This window comes from Peromyscus leucopus, chromosome 23 (assembly GCF_004664715.2).
Source record: "Peromyscus leucopus breed LL Stock chromosome 23, UCI_PerLeu_2.1, whole genome shotgun sequence".
NCBI lineage: Eukaryota > Metazoa > Chordata > Mammalia > Rodentia > Cricetidae > Peromyscus > Peromyscus leucopus.
This window is the reverse complement of record NC_051082.1, coordinates 499883-516846: the sequence shown is the minus strand read 5'-3', so window position 1 is coordinate 516846 and position 16964 is coordinate 499883. Positions and strand designations below refer to the sequence as shown.

At 50.1% G+C, this 16964-nt stretch overlaps 1 protein-coding gene across 15 annotated transcripts in view; it reads left to right on the top strand.

The window, feature by feature from the left end:
• Window positions 1-16964, top strand: part of Fbrsl1 (fibrosin like 1) — a 90047-nt gene that overhangs the window by 69499 nt on the left and 3584 nt on the right. For 4 of the 15 annotated variants that reach the window (XM_037198579.1, XM_037198578.1, XM_037198577.1 and 1 more), the window contains 11 exons: window positions 723-1041; window positions 1195-1416; window positions 1791-2259; window positions 2764-2814; window positions 3719-3787; window positions 3906-3935; window positions 4110-4181; window positions 5657-5786; window positions 7513-7590; window positions 7799-7882; window positions 8054-8258. In XM_037198579.1, coding sequence (XP_037054474.1) covers window positions 723-1041; window positions 1195-1416; window positions 1791-2259; window positions 2764-2814; window positions 3719-3787; window positions 3906-3935; window positions 4110-4181; window positions 5657-5786; window positions 7513-7590; window positions 7799-7882; window positions 8054-8258 — 1729 coding nt within the window. Of the gene's footprint in view, window positions 1-722; window positions 1043-1194; window positions 1417-1790; window positions 2260-2763; window positions 2815-3718; window positions 3788-3905; window positions 3936-4109; window positions 4182-5656; window positions 5787-7512; window positions 7591-7798; window positions 7883-8053; window positions 8259-16964 lie in introns of all 15 variants that reach the window. The other 11 variants (XM_037198585.1, XM_037198583.1, XM_037198582.1 and 8 more) reach the window with 9 other exon arrangements.

The window sequence follows — 16964 nt, the reverse complement described above, 5'->3', positions numbered from 1 at the left end:
GGCTGGAGAAGTGGCTCAGTGGTTAAGACATGATACTGCTTTATCAGAGGACTGGAGTCTGAGTTCCAACACCCACGTCAGGCAGTTCACAAATGCCTGTAACTCCAGCTCCGAGGGATCCACTGCCTCTTTGCTCCCTCAGACACTTGCACTCACATATGTCCATACAAAGACACATACCTTAAAAGCACTAAACTTTAAAAAATACTTATTTAAAAAAAGAAGAAGAAGGGGCTAGAGAGATTAAGAGCCCTGACTGCCCTTCCAAAGGACTAGGTTCGATTCTTAACACCCACATGGTGGCTCCCAACCATCCGTAGCTCTAGGTCCAGGTGAACTGTTGCCCACTTGGGGCCTCCACAAGCAATCTTGGTGGTGTACAGGTATACATGCAGCCAAACACTCATTCACATAAGATAAAGATAAGGAAGAAAAACAAACCTCGCAGCAACTTTAAAAATGGGGTTATTACAGCCTTAAACCATGGCCTTATGAAAAGGACCTGGGGCTGGGCACCTGGGAGGAAGCTGCCACACAGCTGAGCTCACCTGTGTGACCTCAGGTAATGAACATGACTTGTCTCTGTTCATGGTTCCCCATCGAATATAGGGGTCATCACAGGACCTTTAGCGCTGTGGCAGGGTCTGGACATTCTGGTTAGTGGCAGGTGTGCTTGGACACATAAGACCAGGTCTAACAACACACCTACCCTTTCCCTGCAGGCTCTGGAAGAGGTGAGAAGTCAGAGGCCAAGGCGGGGGCAGTGCCTAAGGTGTCAGGCCTGGAGCGCAGCCGTGAGCTCAGCACCGAGTCTTTCCTGCCTGCCACAGCACCGGCGCCCTCAGGACCTCCGCCAGGAGCTCGGGCCAGCCCCCTGGTGAAGAGGGAAGCCCCCATAGTACCTCACCACGTCCCGCAGCCACCGCTCACCCCGCAACATCGCGGCTCACTCCCAACACACGTGCCTCTGTCCTTGGGCGCCTTTGTGGGCCCTGGCTCTGGCCAGGTGGCACCCAACAGCCTGCACCTGCACAGCCTCAGGTGGGGAGTGGGTGAGACTGTGTCCTGGGGTGGGGCTATGACTTCCGCCCACCTCAGGACTGAGGGAGGCACCACTGGCCCTGGAAAGGGGGTGTGGCTATGGGACATCCGGGCTCTGAGAGAGAGGATGCCACTGAGTCCTGTGTCCCGCAGCAGGAAGCAGCAGCACGGTCAGCGGCACCCCTCTGGGCCTGGCGAAGCACGTGACACTGTCGCCACACGGCCCTGGCCCCCACCTGTCTACCTCACACCTGGCGCTCAGGTCCCAGGCGCAGCACCAGCACCACGCCGCAGCAATGTTCGCTGCCCCCCCAACACTGCCCCCGCCCCCGGCATTGCCTGCCAGCAGCCTGGTCATCCCAGGACACCCCGCCGGTAGGTATTACGCCCAGGGGTGCATGCTTAACCTTGATGGGGCCCTGGGGCAAGACGGAAGAGGTGAAGATCTCAGGAGGTTCGTGGGCTGACCATGTCCTGGGGTTGGGTCTTAGCGGACTCACAGGTCATGTGCAGGGAGTCCCGACCATGCTTTTGCTGCTCCTGACCTCCAGAAGACCCCGAGTGGGGCACAAGTGCCTACCTTTACCTCTGGCTGGAACTTTCACTAATGTTTTAATCTCTGGAGGATTTCCGAATGGAGTCAGCCAGCCATCCTGCATGGGACAGGAACTCTGCCTGAGGGCAGGTATCCCAGCCCTGACCATGGGCCACGAGGGACAGGGCTCACCAACTTCTCTCCTTGCCTCTAGATGCCAGCCTGTTGATCTCATTCAACCAGCCAATCATGTATTGCCAGCCTCATTCGGGGATTCTGATTGGTACTTGGTCACAGGCTCCTCTCTTACCTCCACCCCTGGGCCCGCACGTAGTGAGCGGCCACCACGGCTTGGCCTGCCGACCCCGGGAGTGCCAGGTGACTATCCGCCTCGCCCCACTGGGAGCCCGCGGCCGACGTGCCTCTCCGTCTCTCTCTCTTTTTCTCTTGTAGATCACGAACTGCTCAGGCAAGAGCTGAACACGCGGTTTCTGGTGCAGAACGCCGAGCGGCCTGGCGCCTCCCTGGGCCCGGGGGCTCTGCTGCGGGCCGAGTTCCACCAGCACACGCACCAGCACACGCACCAGCACACACACCAGCACACACACCAGCACCAACACACATTTGCTCCCTTCGCGGGGCTGCCCCCGACGCCGCTCATGCCGCCCACCGCACCCTCGCCGGTGCGTAGGCCCGAGTGCTGGCTGCTGGCGGGGCGGGCTGGGTGGGACAGGCAGCTGCACACACAGACAGACGCACACTCACTCTCACGCACATAGGCCCTGAGCAGGCAGTCCCGGTGTCTCCTGCCTCTGTATGTGTAGACCCCACTGCCACGCTGGGTCTCAGGCCTGACACCAGGTCTGGAGCCCAGATGGGACGGGCTGCAAGGGCCCGTCTGTCGCAGCCTCTGTGTGTCCCTTAGTCCATTTCCTCTTTGTCAGCAGCCTGGCTTGTTCACAGCTTTCCCACCTTACCTCCGCAGCCCGGGCTTCATGCCTCCTTCTCTACCTAGAGCCTCAGCTGGACACACACAAACCTCTCTGAACCAGGAGCCTGGGCCCCAGAGGGCCTGAAGCCAGTGCTCAAGGAGCCAGCTGACACCAGGCCAGCTGCGGGTGGATTCTGGGCCAATGGAGGGCACCAGGTCTGTACCGGAAGTCTCACCGTGCTTTCTTCCCTTGCAGTTTGACAAGTTCTCACCCAAGCTGGACAGCCCCTACTTCCGACATTCCAACGTGAGTCCTGTGCGCAGGTCCAGCTCCTGTCGGCTTGGGGTGTGGGGAAGCTGCAGGTTTTTTCCGTGCTCCCTTCTGGATGCTGAGGGAGGGAGGGAGAAGCAGTGCTCAAGGGCCCTCCACCATGGGGCCCACAGCCCAGAACTGTCTCTCTCTTGCAGCTCTTCCCACCCTCCCCTCCCACAGGCCCTGGGCTGCCCACCCTGCTTGCACACCCTGGCCCCTTTGGGTCCCTGCAGGGCACTTTTCAGCCCAAGGTACAGCTGTTGCTGGCAGGGCGCTGACTGGCAGGTGGGTGGGTCTAGGGCATGGGGCAGGGCTACAGAGTAGCTCCAGATTTTATTGCAACTTGGCCTTAGATTAATGAGCGACCCCTGCTTGTTGGGGGCCTGTTTACAGTCGGCCTGCGCCTGAGCAGTGCTGGAGTTGCCTACTTGACATGGCATCCAAACCCATCGTCTTACCCAGGAGGGAAGGAGCGGAAGAGCCAGGAGCTGAGCAGAGAGGTTCCATGGCCTCTCCCTCCAAACAGGGAACGTGGGCCCCATCTAACTTAAGCCCACCTGTGTCCGTGCAGCAGCTCCCTAAGTCTCCAGGGTTAAGGACCGGGTTGCTGACTTCCCCTAAGTACTCTTACCCATGGTGGGTAGGTGCCACATTCTCACAGTGAGGCAGTCTCTATCCCCAGTGGTGTCATAAGCCAGTCTTTCTGCCTTGGCAAACCCTTTTGACTGAGGGAGAGGTGGTCCTGTGATGAGACTGAGGTAACAGTGTCCAGGGTCCCACCAGCAGACCGAAGCACGGTCCATCCCAGAACTTGGGACTCCTGAGAGGCCTCCTGCGTCCTTCCTTCTCAGCGTATGGGTTGCTCATGCTCTTTCTCCCTCTCCCCCTGCGCCTTCAGACTTCAAACTCAATCGAGATAACGGGCCGGGCCGGTGCGGTTCACACTTTCCTGCAGAAAGCCCCTGGGGTAGGTGTCGACATTCACCCATGTAGTTGGCAGCATACACTCAGGTGCTGTCTCTCCCAACCCTGAGCCTGTGCTCCCAAAGAGCCTGGACATGACCCAGCTCTCCTGTTCATCACAGGTGTCTGACCCATACCGGACAGCAGTCAGGGTGAGTGAGTGCATGTTGGGAAGAGGAGTTGGAAGCACACCCAGGGCTGTGGCTGGGAAGGACTCCTGTTCTCTCCTGGGTGGCCTTGGGGTGGTCCTGATGGTAGGAATCTGGGGAAGATGAGGCCTGGGAAGAGGTGCTGGGCTCTCTGAGCACATCCCGGTCCTGCCACAGAAACCAGGGAAGTGGTGTGCGGTACACGTGCAGATCGCCTGGCAGATCTACCACCAGCAGCAGAAGATGAAGGTGAGGCCGGGCCAGGCGGGTGCGCTGCTGGGGCCTCCCTGCTGGGGCCATTTGGGAGGACTCTAGGGTGTGTGATAAGAGGCTCTGGCCAGCTCCAGGGTTGCAATGAGGAGGACTCATGGAACTGCCGGGGAGGAACCTGGGTTGGGAAGACAATTCAAAGACCAGGGCTAAGGCCCACATGCATGTGCACAGGCGTCCGATGGGCAGATGATAGGTGAGGCTGGGAGTAGGAGAGGGTCTCTACAGTCAGGACAGGAGTCTGCAATACAGATGTTACCCATGATGATCTTCCTAAAAGACCTTAAAGAAGTCAACAGGAAGGGACTCGTGAGAGAGTGCTGTTTATATCCCAGTGCACATGCTTAGGTGGAGGTGGACAGGTGCTCGCAGTGTGGATTTCCAGGACAGGAGCGGTAAAATTTAGGGTGTGTCCACAGTGATTCCTGAGTGGTCCCTGGTGATACCTTGGGGGATAAGGGCTTGGTTCTCACTGAGCTAAGATTAATTTGTGACCCTGGTTGGATTGGCAGCTATAGACATAATAAGGTCTACACACCTTGCACTTGTCCCCACCTAGCACAGAGCACTCCACATGGTGATGTGCAAATACCACCCTCACACACACTCAGTAACATACTTTAGAAAGTAGGAGAAACGTGAGCCCCCAAATGCTGGCCATAGCAAGGTGTGACAGGACAGGTCATACAGGCAAGGGTAGGACAGTGACCTTGTCCTTGTGGTCTTCAGAGTCACAGTCAGTGCAGTCTCTGGCCACAGAGCCCTCAAGGGATGGCCAACACAAAGGAGGATAGGCATCTCAGGTCTATATAATTTTAATAGGGTCATGGTTTGGGTGTGTGTGGGGGGAGGGGTGCGCGTGCGTGCGTGCGTGCGTGCACCTGCACATGCAATACATGTGTGCCATGACATGCATGTGGCGGTCAGAGGACAACTTGTAGGAGTTGGATCTTCTTTCTACCATGTGGGTCCTAAGGTTTGAACTCAGGTCCTCAGGCTTGGTGGCAGGAACCTTTACCTGCTAAGCCATCTTATTGCTGTAGATTCCTGTTTGGAAAACAAGCGTATTTGGAACAACTTAGGTCTGTGCATATGCTTTTCCAACTGAATTTTGTGACTCTAAATGAAGATATTTTCTGTGAAATGATACATGCAAATATGCTATATAAAGAGGACACCGATTGAAAGCTATGATATATAAAAGTGGAGCATGTCATTGTGACTCCATGCATTGCATACTATGCTATAGTTAGGTTTTGGTGTTTCTGTCCCAGATGAAACCCACTAAATCTGCCTTTCCTTCCCCTTACCTGGGGCTGCCAGAACATGGACAGTTCCTCAGGAGGCGCCTCCAGTGAAGTCCCTGCATAGTTCAGGCCACCAGTTGAGGCTTTACCTGGAGCAATGGCCAAGCCCCTGCACACAGCCCTGGCACACACTCTGTCCCCCTGCAGATGCAGCTGGACCCCCACAAGCTGGAGGTTGGCACAAAGCTGGACCTGTTCAGCCGGCCTCCTGCCCCAGGCATGTTCTCTGGGTTCCACTACCCACAGGACCTGGCCCGGCCCCTCTTCTCCAGCACAGGTGAGAACAAGGGTAGCTGGGATCAGGGGTCTGAGTGGGGCCAAAACATCCATCTTATCCTGTGTTGGGAGTAGGCCCTTGCTCAGTGTTCTTTATATCTTCTGCTGGTCCCAGGCCCAAGTCCCCAAACTTCCCAAAGCCAGCCCATGTACCCTGGGACCCTGGTGCTAGTTCATAGAGGCCCTAACTAATGTGTATCACCTGGGCCTCTACCCCACATTACTGGATGCTTGGTGACCTGATCCCTCATCATTTGGGGCCTTATCTTCTCTAAGCTCAACACACTCAGAACAGTATTTTGTTTGTCTCCACATTCAGGGAGCTGTTCCCAACAGCCTGTGTCCCAGCCTTCCCTAAGTGCATGGCAGTGTAGAGTTCTGTGCTTTCAGCCCTGGGAGCCCTTTGCAACAAGACTCAATGCCCAGGGTTTATTGGGGACACCTGCCTGACGTATATTCAAACCCCAGGTCTCCAGAAAGAAAAAGAGACTCAGAATGATAAAGTCTAGATACAGCGTGTGCTGCATTTCAGTTATGGGCATAAAAGGAACTTCTCAAACTCAAAATCTGAACCCAGATACTGGTAGACAAGTTGAGGGCCAGCATCAATTTCAGGCCTTGCTGAGAATGTTATTTCAGCCTGTGTGTATACACATGTGTGCACAGGCACATGTGAATGCTGTCTGCCTTCCCCTCTGCAGGATCCCTCTTCTTCCACAAGCAGATCTCGGGTCTGTCACCTCAGAGCACCATCTACCCTAGTCCTTTTCTTTTTATTTATTTGTTTGTTTGTTTTTGTGGGGTTTTGAGACAGGGTTTTTCTGTGTAACAGTCTTGGCATCTGCTTTGTAGACCAGGCTGGCCTCAAACTCACAGAGATCCACCTGCCTCTGCCTTCTGAGTTCTGGCATTAAAGGCATGCGACACCACCGCCCAGCTAAGTTCTCCATTTCTTAAACCTGCCTAGTGTCCACTAGACATTTGATTTTTTTTTTTTTTTTTACTGAGACTGAGTTGAAACTACAGGAAAGGAAATTTATTCCTTTCTGGTATTATCTTCTAACCCATCAACAGGGTATTTAAGAGTTATACGCCTGTAATCCCAGCACTCAGGAGGCAGAGGCAGGTGGAGCTCTGTGAGTTCGAGGCCAGCCTGGTCTACAGAGCTAGTCCAGGACAGGCTCCAAAGCTACAGAAAAAAACCCTGTCTCGAAAAACAAAAAAATAAAAAAATAATAATAATAAAGAATTATAGAAGCATTCATGGGTGTTTTGTTTCTTAATCATTACTCGTTTTAAAATTCCATTTAGCTAGAAAATAGAAGTTGTACCCAAGACTATGGACCCAAGACCACCTGCCTCCCTTGGGTTAAGCCAGGATCATTTTGAGCTCCATTTTAAACGCTGGGGTAGCTACCTTGGGGATCAGTCCCATTGTGGCTCACTTACTTGGGCCTTCCCTCTCCATTTTTATCCACATCTTGGCTTCTTTCTCTGGGGAGCTCTACAGTCAGTACCACTGCCCCTGCCCACCTTGTGGCCCCAGATCTGGAGAGCCGACTAAATTCCAACCTCATGATCTAACCACACACCTGTGGAGTGATGTAGAGGCGAGAGGATGGGAGGCGGAGGCCCCCAAACTAAACTGGCTCCACCTGTGACCCACCACTCGCGGCAGGCGGTCCCAGGTCTGGGGGCTCTTGTCAACCTGGCTACCCTCCACCTAGGTGCCACTCATCCAACCACCAACCCGTTTGGACCCTCAGCTCATCATGGCAGCTTCCTGCCCACTGGTCATCTGACAGGTAGGTGACCGAGAAGCCTAGGTGCATCTTCCACAGACCTCAAGGAGGAATGCGAATGGGTGGGAAGGAGGTCCCACGACCTCTCAGATCAATATGAGTGGCACCTGCCCGGACTAAGACGCTCCTCATGGGCCCCCCTTTCAGTCTGGGGCAGGGTGGAAGCCTTGCAGATTCTGACCCCTTGTTGCCTTCCCCTCCCCCCCTGCAGACCCCTTCAGCAGATCCAGCACCTTTGGAGGCCTGGGGAGCCTGGGCAGCCACGCTTTTGGAGGTCTGGGCAGCCACGCACTGAGTGAGTGACCGGCCACATCCATTCCACTGCCCCTTACCCTCCTGTCTTGCACACTGACTTCCCTCTAGGTTAAGGCTTCTCACAGCCTGTTAGGGTTGGGCAATGCGCAGTGTTGAGGGGCATCTTGTCCAGCTCACACTCCTGGCCCTCTGTTCTCATCTCCCTCTTCAGCACCAGGGAGCAGCATCTTTGCCCCCAAGGAGGGCACAGCTTTGCTTGGCCTGCCCAGCCCCCATGACGCCTGGAACCGGCTGCACCGGGCACCACCTTCCTTTCCTACCCCGCCCCCATGGCCCAAGCCAATGGATACAGAGCGCTTCTCAGCCCTGACCAACCACGACCGAGAACCTGACAAGGGCCAGGAAGAGCATGAGCGGTGAGTTCATCTGGCCCTGAGACCTCTCTCCCTGGTTTGGTTTCTTACCTCTCTAGTCTGTTAGATCAGGATTGATCAAAGAAATGACATGAAAATAAAGGAGACTGACTTCTATAGAAGCAGATTGTCCTTAAATCTCCATGGGAGTGGAGACTGCACACAGGCAGAAAAGAGAACTTTTGGGGTAGAAGATTCCAACTGCAGATCGATTCTCTTTCATTCTTAAAGTTGTAAATGCCAACAGAGGTTGATATGAGGACCTTGTCAGGAGCTCCCGGCTCCATACTGCCTGCAGGTGTTCTCAGCTTACCTGTCCAGAGTTTCTCAGCTCACCGAAGGCTTTTAGGTCCATTTACCCTTCACTCCAGACCCCAAGAACGGGGTGGGGTGGGGTGGAGGGGTGGACAACATACCCTCTTTAATTTTGGCAGCTAAAGAAACGAGTTGGTCCTGAAGGATATTAAGCTGATCTGAAACTTCCTTAAGGTTTTATGAGAGTTGGCCAGACAAAAGTTAATGCAGTCCAGCTAGTGTAGTTCTGAAAATGCCCAGAATGGCAAGAAGGATGAGTTGGATGATCCATCAGTCCCTTTTTAGAGGTCATCTGACTGCTGTTAGGGGTTTGGTACACAGACTACCTAACTGCCTTATAGCTGGCAAACTGGGCCTGTAAAAGACAGCAGCTAAGAGTGTCTCTGAGAAGGGTCAGTCTAAGGGGCCACATGAAACTCAACAGGTGGCAAAGGTCCAGAACATAAGACAGCCGTTTGGTGACGGCATGCATCCTTGGACTGTGGTGTATGAGTGAGGTAGCATTTGTAACATAAAAAAGTGGGGCTGCTAGTACTGTTTAGTTCTTACTGAGAGTGTAGTTAAATAGTTAAATAGAAGGAGGAGGAGGAGGAGGAGGAGGAGGAGGAGAAGTCGTCGTTGTCTCACTATGATTATTTTAGGCCAGCAGGGCTAAAGGGATGCAGACGGCAGTGATGTAACATAGAAGATAGGTCAGAAACCCATATTCTAAGAAATAGATACTAGGGTTTTTTTGTTGTTATTTGTTTTTCAAGACAGTGTTTCTCTGTGTAGCCCAGGCTGTCCTGGAACTCACTCTGTAGACCAGGTTAGCCTCAAATTCAGATATCTACCTGTCTCTGCCTCCCCAGTGCTGGGATTAAAGGTGTGGGCTACCACTGCCCGGCCGTTTGTTTTTAAAAAGGTAGCAGTGGTCAAAAGTATACTTTAAATGTTTTCATTTCTATGTACATTCATTCATATACAAAATATATTCAAAAGCATAGATATAAATTACTCTTATGTAAAGGGAGGGCAATTGTCTAATAGGAAGATGCATCGTGAAGTAAGAGTAATCATCTCTTGAGACATTTAATTTTTAAATTATTATTATTTCCAATTATGTGTATGAGTTTGTCTGTGGGTAGGTATGCACATGTGAGTGTAGGTGCCCTTAGAGGGCTGAGGTGTCATGTCAGATACCCCTGGAACTGGAGTTGTGTGCCACCTGATATGGATGCTAGGAATCGAACTCGGGTCCTCTTAAAGAATAGTATGTGCTCTTAATCTCTGAGCCACCTCTCTAGCAAGGTGTAATCATCTCTTAGTTATTTTATATCCTCAATAGGGACTATGTTATAGAACCAGAATTGAGATAAGGATTAAGGAGATAATATCTTGACTATATTTTATCCTTAAAAGCAGATTTTAAATTTAAAAATTCATGTTAATTGCCCAAAGAAAGACTCAGGGTCATTAGCTATCTCTATTTGTTTTACCTATGTGATCACATTGATTAAATATATTTTTGTCTTTTATCTTTTTTTTTTTTTTTCTTTTTTTGATTTTTTGAGACAGGGTTTCTCTGTGTAGTTTTGGAGCCTGTCCTGGATCTCACTCTGTAAACCAGGCTGGCCTCGAACTCACAGAGATCCACCTGCCTCTGCCTCTCAAATGCTGGGATTAAAGGCGTGCGCCACCACTGCTCGGCCATTATTTTGTTTCTTAACATTTTGGTCTTATTATGAACAAAATGAAGTTGGGTCAAGTTTGACAACTTTAGTTTACATGAGTGCTTACATATAAGTCAGTTTGTACTAAGTACATGATATAAAAAACAAATAATCATATAGACAGAGAGTCTATGGATTCATAATCACACATAAGTGTAGCTGAGGTTTTCCTGTGTCCTGGGCTGCCGGCAGTCAGGGCAAATCTCTCCCACTAGCTTCCCCCAAGTAAACACACAGAGACTTATATTACTTATAAACTGTATGGCCGTGACAGGCTTCTTGCTATCTGTTCTTATATCTTAAATTAACCCATTTCTATAAATCTATACCTTGCCATGTGGCTCGTGGCTTACGGGTATCTTACATCATGCTTCTCCTCGCGGTGGCTGGCAGCGTCTTCTGACTCAGCCTTCTTCTCCCCAGCATTCTCTCTCTTGTCCCGCTTACACTATACTTCCTGCCTGGCTACTGGCTAATCATTGTTTTATTTATCAATCAATCATAGTAACATATATTCACAGCATACAGGACATCCCACAACACATAAGATATATTTTAATAAATCCAAATTTTGAATCTTATTGTTCGTTGGGATTGTTTTTTATAATCCTCTTTGTGAAAGGGAAACTTAGCATAGAGATCTCGAGTAATGTATTGTTAGTTCAGGCAGAAACAAAAGCAGATACTTGTGGAACAAAAGAGTATTGGAGGGGGAGAAGGAACATTTTCTCTCAGAGGAAAATAGGCCTGGAGATACCAGGCAGAAATAGCAGGCATTGAGACCCACAGAACCTGCCACAGCAGCTCCTGGTTAGGTGCAGTCATCCCATGGGTCTCTGTTGGGATCTGTGCTTTAACAATATTTAGCTCTGGGTCTCCATGAATCTCAAAAGTGTTAGCTACCTTTGTTAGTATGCCAGTGTTGGAGGAACATAGCTGGGAAAATTCTCAGACTCTTAGAAGCCAGTAAATGTATCGTGTCAAGACCGTGTCTTAGTCACTGTTCTGTTGCTGTGAAGAGACACCCTGACCATGGCAACTCTTAGAAAGCATTTAGTGGGGGCTGGCTTACAGTTTCAGAGGGCCAGTCCATTATCATCATGGCAACAAGCATGGTACTAGAACAGTAACTGAGAGCTGCATCCTGATCTGCAAGTGGAAGATTTTGAAACCTCAAAGCTCACCCCCAGCTGACAGACTTCCTCCAACAAGGCCACACCTGTGAGCCTGTGGGTTTATACTCAAACCGCCATCTTGTACTCCCTGCCCCCCCCCCCCCCCGGCTTGTAGCCGTATCATAATGAAAAAAAGGCATTCCAACTCCAAAAGTCTCCATAGTCTGTAACAGTCTCAACACTGTTTAAAAGTCCAGTCTCTTCTGAGACTTAAGGTAATCCCTTAACTATAACACCCTGTAAAATCAAAATTAAAAAAAGCAGATCACATACTTCTAACATACAACGGCAGAGAAAATACATTACCACTCCAAAAGTAAGGGAGGGAGCACAGTAAGGAAATATGGCACCAAAGCAAGACCAAAAGCCAGCAGGACAGACTCCATATTCTGCATCTCCATGTCTGATGTCAAAGCTCTTCAGATCTCCAGCTCCTTCCACTTGTCTCTTGGGCTGGTTCCACACCCAGCCTGCAGCTCTCAGCAGGTATCCACAGCTGGCACCTCTAACATCTTGAGGTCTCCAGTGCAATCTAGGCATCATCTTCCCAGGTTCATCCAGTGGCCTCTCTGGGTCTCCAGGCAGGGACACCCCTGACATGTGCCTAGCCTCAGCAGCTTAGCCATGGAGGGAGATTCTACAACCCCTGCTTGTATCCTTGACTCTAAAGCCAGAACCACGACATGGCCAAAACTGCCAGGTTCTGCTGTTGGCTTGAGCTGGACCATGGCTCCCTTGTTCAGTTACATCTGCATCAGATTTCTGTTTTTAGTGGTTTCCCTCACTGCTTAAGGGTTCCTTTAGTTCCTTTTTACAAATTGGAAACTTAGCTGGGTGGGGTCTTTCTGTGAGATCACAACTACCTTTATTTCACTTTGCATCAGGCATTTCTTTAAACTTTTTATCTCCTTGAGCCCCGGACTTAGCTCTGTTACACTTCCTATTTGCTCCTTTTCTCGTCAGACTGTAGATTTTGTATTTCTCTTTGTCCAGCTTGCATAGAATCTGCACAAGAGTGATCACTAATAACCACATGACAGTTAATGCTAGGCTGTCTTGAAATCTCCTCTGCCAGCACCATTAATTAAAAACTCTTCAATTTAGCCTCAGGCAGATTTTTAGAACAAGGGCAAAAAGCAGCCTCATCTTTGCCAAAATAACACAGAATGGTCTCTAGGCCACTTATAAATATTCTTCCCTTCTGAAATTTCCTGAACTGAGCCTCACAGTTCATATCACCCTCGGCACCGTCGTCCATGCTCCTACCAGGATGGACCAGTAAGTCCCACTTAGAGCATTCAATCACTTTTCTAATCTAAAATCCCAAAGTCTTTCATATTCCTCCAACAAACAGCATGTTCGGGCCTGTCACAGCAATACCCATTCCTTGTTCCAACTTCTGTCTTAGTCACTGTTCTATTGATATGAAGAGGTAACCATTACCGTAATTCTTATACAAGAAAGCATTTAACTGAGGGCTTGTTTACAGTTTCAGAGGATTAGCCCATTATCATGGTAGAGAGCCTGGCACTGGAGCAGTAGCTGAGGGCTACATCCTGATCCGAAAGCAGAGAGAGAGAGAGAGTGAGAGCCTGGGCCTGGCATGGGATTTTGAAACCTCAAAGCCCACCCCAATGACAATTTCTCCAACAAAGTCACACCTACATGAGCGTATGGGGGTCATTCTTATTCAGACCACCACACTGTCAAAATAAAGACAAAACATTAAAATGTGTATATATATGCATACACACACACACACACACACACACACACACACACATCTATATATAGATATATATGCCTCCTTAGACATCTGATGTTACTGGATTGTTTTGTTTTGTTTGTTTGTTTGAGTTTTCTAAGACAGGGTTTCTCTGTGTAGCCTTGGCTATCCTGGAACTCACTCTATAGACCAGGGTGGCTTTGAACTCAGAGATCCACCTGCCTTTGCCTCCCAAATGCTGGCTGGCATTAAGGGAGTGGGCCACCATCACCCAGCCCAAACAATTAATTAAAGCAAGCTTTTTTTATTCATGTACACAGGCTGCCTCCCCCCAAGGCGGGTTCTAATAGTCAGCATTGGACCTGGGCAAGATAAGGATTTTTATAGCTCAGAGGAAGGGGGTTTCCAAATGAGGGATTTGGTAGGCAGAGGCAGGGTTACAGGAGCAGAACATAACAAGGTGGTTATAATAACTTTTTGAAATAAAGACGTGGTTGCTGTTTCCTGGAACAGGCAGTACAGAACCATTTGTAGTTAGGTTATAGATGAGGCATAGCCCAATTTTTGAGAAACAGATTTGATCATAAACAGGAAGGAACCTAGTTTTTCTTAATTTATTTTTTATTGTATCTCCCTTTGATATTCTGTTTTTGTTTTTACATCCTGACTGAAGTTTCCCCTCCCAGTCCCTCTCTCCTACCTCCCCGCCTCCATCCATTCCTCCTCCATTTCTCTTCAGAAAAGGGCAGACCTTCCATGGATATCAACCAGCCATGGAATATCAAGTTGCAGTGAGACTAGGCACCTCCTCTTCGGTTAAGACTGGATGAGGCAACCCAATAGGGGAAAGGGTCCCAAAGGCAGGCAGGTAAGAGTCAGAGACAGCCTCTGCTCCCACTGTTAGGAGTCCCACAAGAAGACCAAGTTACACAACTGTATGTAACATGTATGCAGAGGGCCTATGCCAGTCCCATGCAGGCTCCCTGGCTGTCAGTTCAGTCTCTGTGAACCCCGAGGAACGCAGGTTAGTTGATTCTGTGGGTTTTCTTGTGGTGTCCTTGACCCCTCTGGCTCCTACAATCCTTCCTCCTCCCTCTTCCACAGAATTCTCCAAGCTCTGCCTAATATTTGGTTGTGGGTCTTTGCATCTGTTTCCATATGAAGCCTCTCGGCTGACCATTGGGCTAGGCAACAATCTATGAGTATAGCAGATGTCATTAGGGATCATTTCACTGACTGTTTTTAAACCGGAGCTGAGGACTGAACCCCTAGCACTCTACCACTGAGCTAAAGCCCCAACCCTGACTTTTTTTTTTTTTTTTTTAAGATGGCTTTCAAGCCCAAGATGGAAGCAGGCTGGTTCATCAGTTACCTCTATAATTTAACATAAAAGGGCTGCAGCAATCCCCAGAGGACTCAGAAGTACCAGGGAGTTTTATGGATGCTTCTATTTTTGTTGATGCCATGTGGTTACATTAACCAAGATGGCGACAAGGTCACGTGGCATTTGCCTACTTTATGGTATCATTAGCAAAGATGGTGGCCAACTCACACACTTGCTTCCATCTTAATGAGGTCACCAGCTGGATGGGGCAAACCACATGATTCCTTTCTGTTCAAGGTGAGCTCAGCTCCATGGTAAAGTGAGCCTACCTCCTCACCCCCCACCCATCCCCCCGCACCCACTCCCCAGAGCACAAGTCCCAGTGGGATCCACCATCTCCCAGTTCAAGTGTGTATTGTTACACCCTTTTCTTTAAGAAGACACTTCAGTTAATGTGGATGGATACAGGAGGAGATGGTGCCTGTGGCATAAGAGCCTCAAATAGCAAAATGAACAGGAAAGAATGTCATAGTCTTGGCTTGAGGAAGCAGGGCCCATAGGTAGCTGATAGAGTAGCTAGTGTAGTAGATAGATCACAGTATTTCTCCCTCAGAGTTGCAGAATAGACAGGAGAAGGAAAAAGAGATAAAGATGCTTGTTTTTTTAAATGTTTATCTCCCTAAGGAATGTTACCAGCCCAGTTTCAGGATGGGGGGTGGGGGTGGGCATGGTACCAGTGGTTCCTGTTTGGCACCAAAGCAGATAAGATTCTATTGTAGCACACCTGGGATAGTTTAAAACCTTCAGCAATCCTATGGACCAGAACTGAACCGGGCAGGGTTTACGGGGTCCCTGGGGGGAAGAGGTCCCAGATCGATCTGTGTTTTACAGTTCATCCCTGTGGCACAGAGGCAGAATGGGAGAAAAGTTTGATAGGGAGGATCCTCATCAGTCAGATTAGCGTCTGAGAAAGGGTTTAGGAAATTAGGTTTGATGGGCTGCGAATGCTTTTAATCCTAGCACTCAGGAGGTAGAGGCAGATCTCTGAGATTTGAGGACAGCCTGGTCTACAGAGAGAGTTCCAGGCCAGCCAGGGCTACACACCGAGAAACCTGATATGCAGAAATGGAGAAATAAAGGAAATGGCAGGAATGGAGGGAGGCGAGAGACTTGCAGAACTGTTGCCCCTCTGTCTTACGAAGTTTTCTGAGTCAGGGAGACTTTGAAAGCCAAAAGTAGTATCCAATTTGTGTTGGGTCCAGACCTCAGTCAACAGGCTTACTAATGTCTAAAGGTTTAAGGCAAGTCAAAAGTGCCTAGAATGGATATTGTATACCCTACCCAGGTAAGTTGAAGCTTGTTTCTGGTTATAAGTGGTCACCTACAACCAGAGAGGGACTGGAAACAATTGGCCCCAATGACAGTGACCTGGCAGGCAAAGCCAGAGAGGCAGGGAGCTGGAGGACCCCTGAGATGTCAGTTGAGGGCGCTTGTGAACTCAACCTGGATTTTACCTTAACGTGTGGATGTTGGATGCACTGGGGTGGGGAGTGGCAAAGGCCTCTGCTCTAGAGGTGGGCAGACCAGGAAGAGTCAAACTGAGTTTATACGGCACACCACTAAAACCTCAGAATGTGGCTTGCACTGCACATGGAGACAAAGGGCACAAAGACCCAGAGGTTTCAGGTAGTATGCCAGGTGAGCAGCCCTGGGTGAGATTGGTGTCAGAAAAGGTAGGGAGATGGCTAAGGGGCAGGAGGAAAGGTTACTCAGAGGAAGGGGTGCAGGACCCCCAAGCCCCCTGGGTTTCAGCACCAAATGTTAGCTCTAGATTGAGCAAGTCAACATAAAAATGAGGAGACTGACTTCTACAGAAGCAGATGCCTTCAGTCAGAACATGGAGAGCAGCACTCTCTGTGGGAGTGGAGACTGGGTGCCCAGGCCCAGGAGCTTGGGGGTTTATAAGGCAGAAAAGGGAGCTTTTAGGGTGGAAGATCCCAATGCAGGTTTTTTCTATCAGGGACTTCCTGGACCAACACGCCAACCTTCCTGTCGGGAGTTTCTCAGTTTTTAGGTCCTTAACCCCTTGAGGTCTACTTTGTTCCTGACTCTGCCCGCCCCTCTCCTCCCACTTCTTCTGTATACACCCACCCCACCCAGTCCTTACTCCACCCCCCCTTATTCCTTGCTCCAGCCCTTCCCTTCACCTATCCTAATGCTTCCCATGTTGGTATTGTGCAGAGCCGTGGTCCCTGGGTAAGTCAGTACCCCACAATTTCTTAACCAGACTCCAGGGTACTGACCTGGCAGAGGGACCATGGCTAGACTCCCCTGAGGGCTCTGAGGGAGCTGTGTTTAAAAGACCTACTTTACAAAAGTAAAGACCTCCCTGGCTTAAATACTAGCAGAGAGGAAAGGTCTCCAGGTGGAGGCAAACCTAGAGTTTCAGGGTCCCTT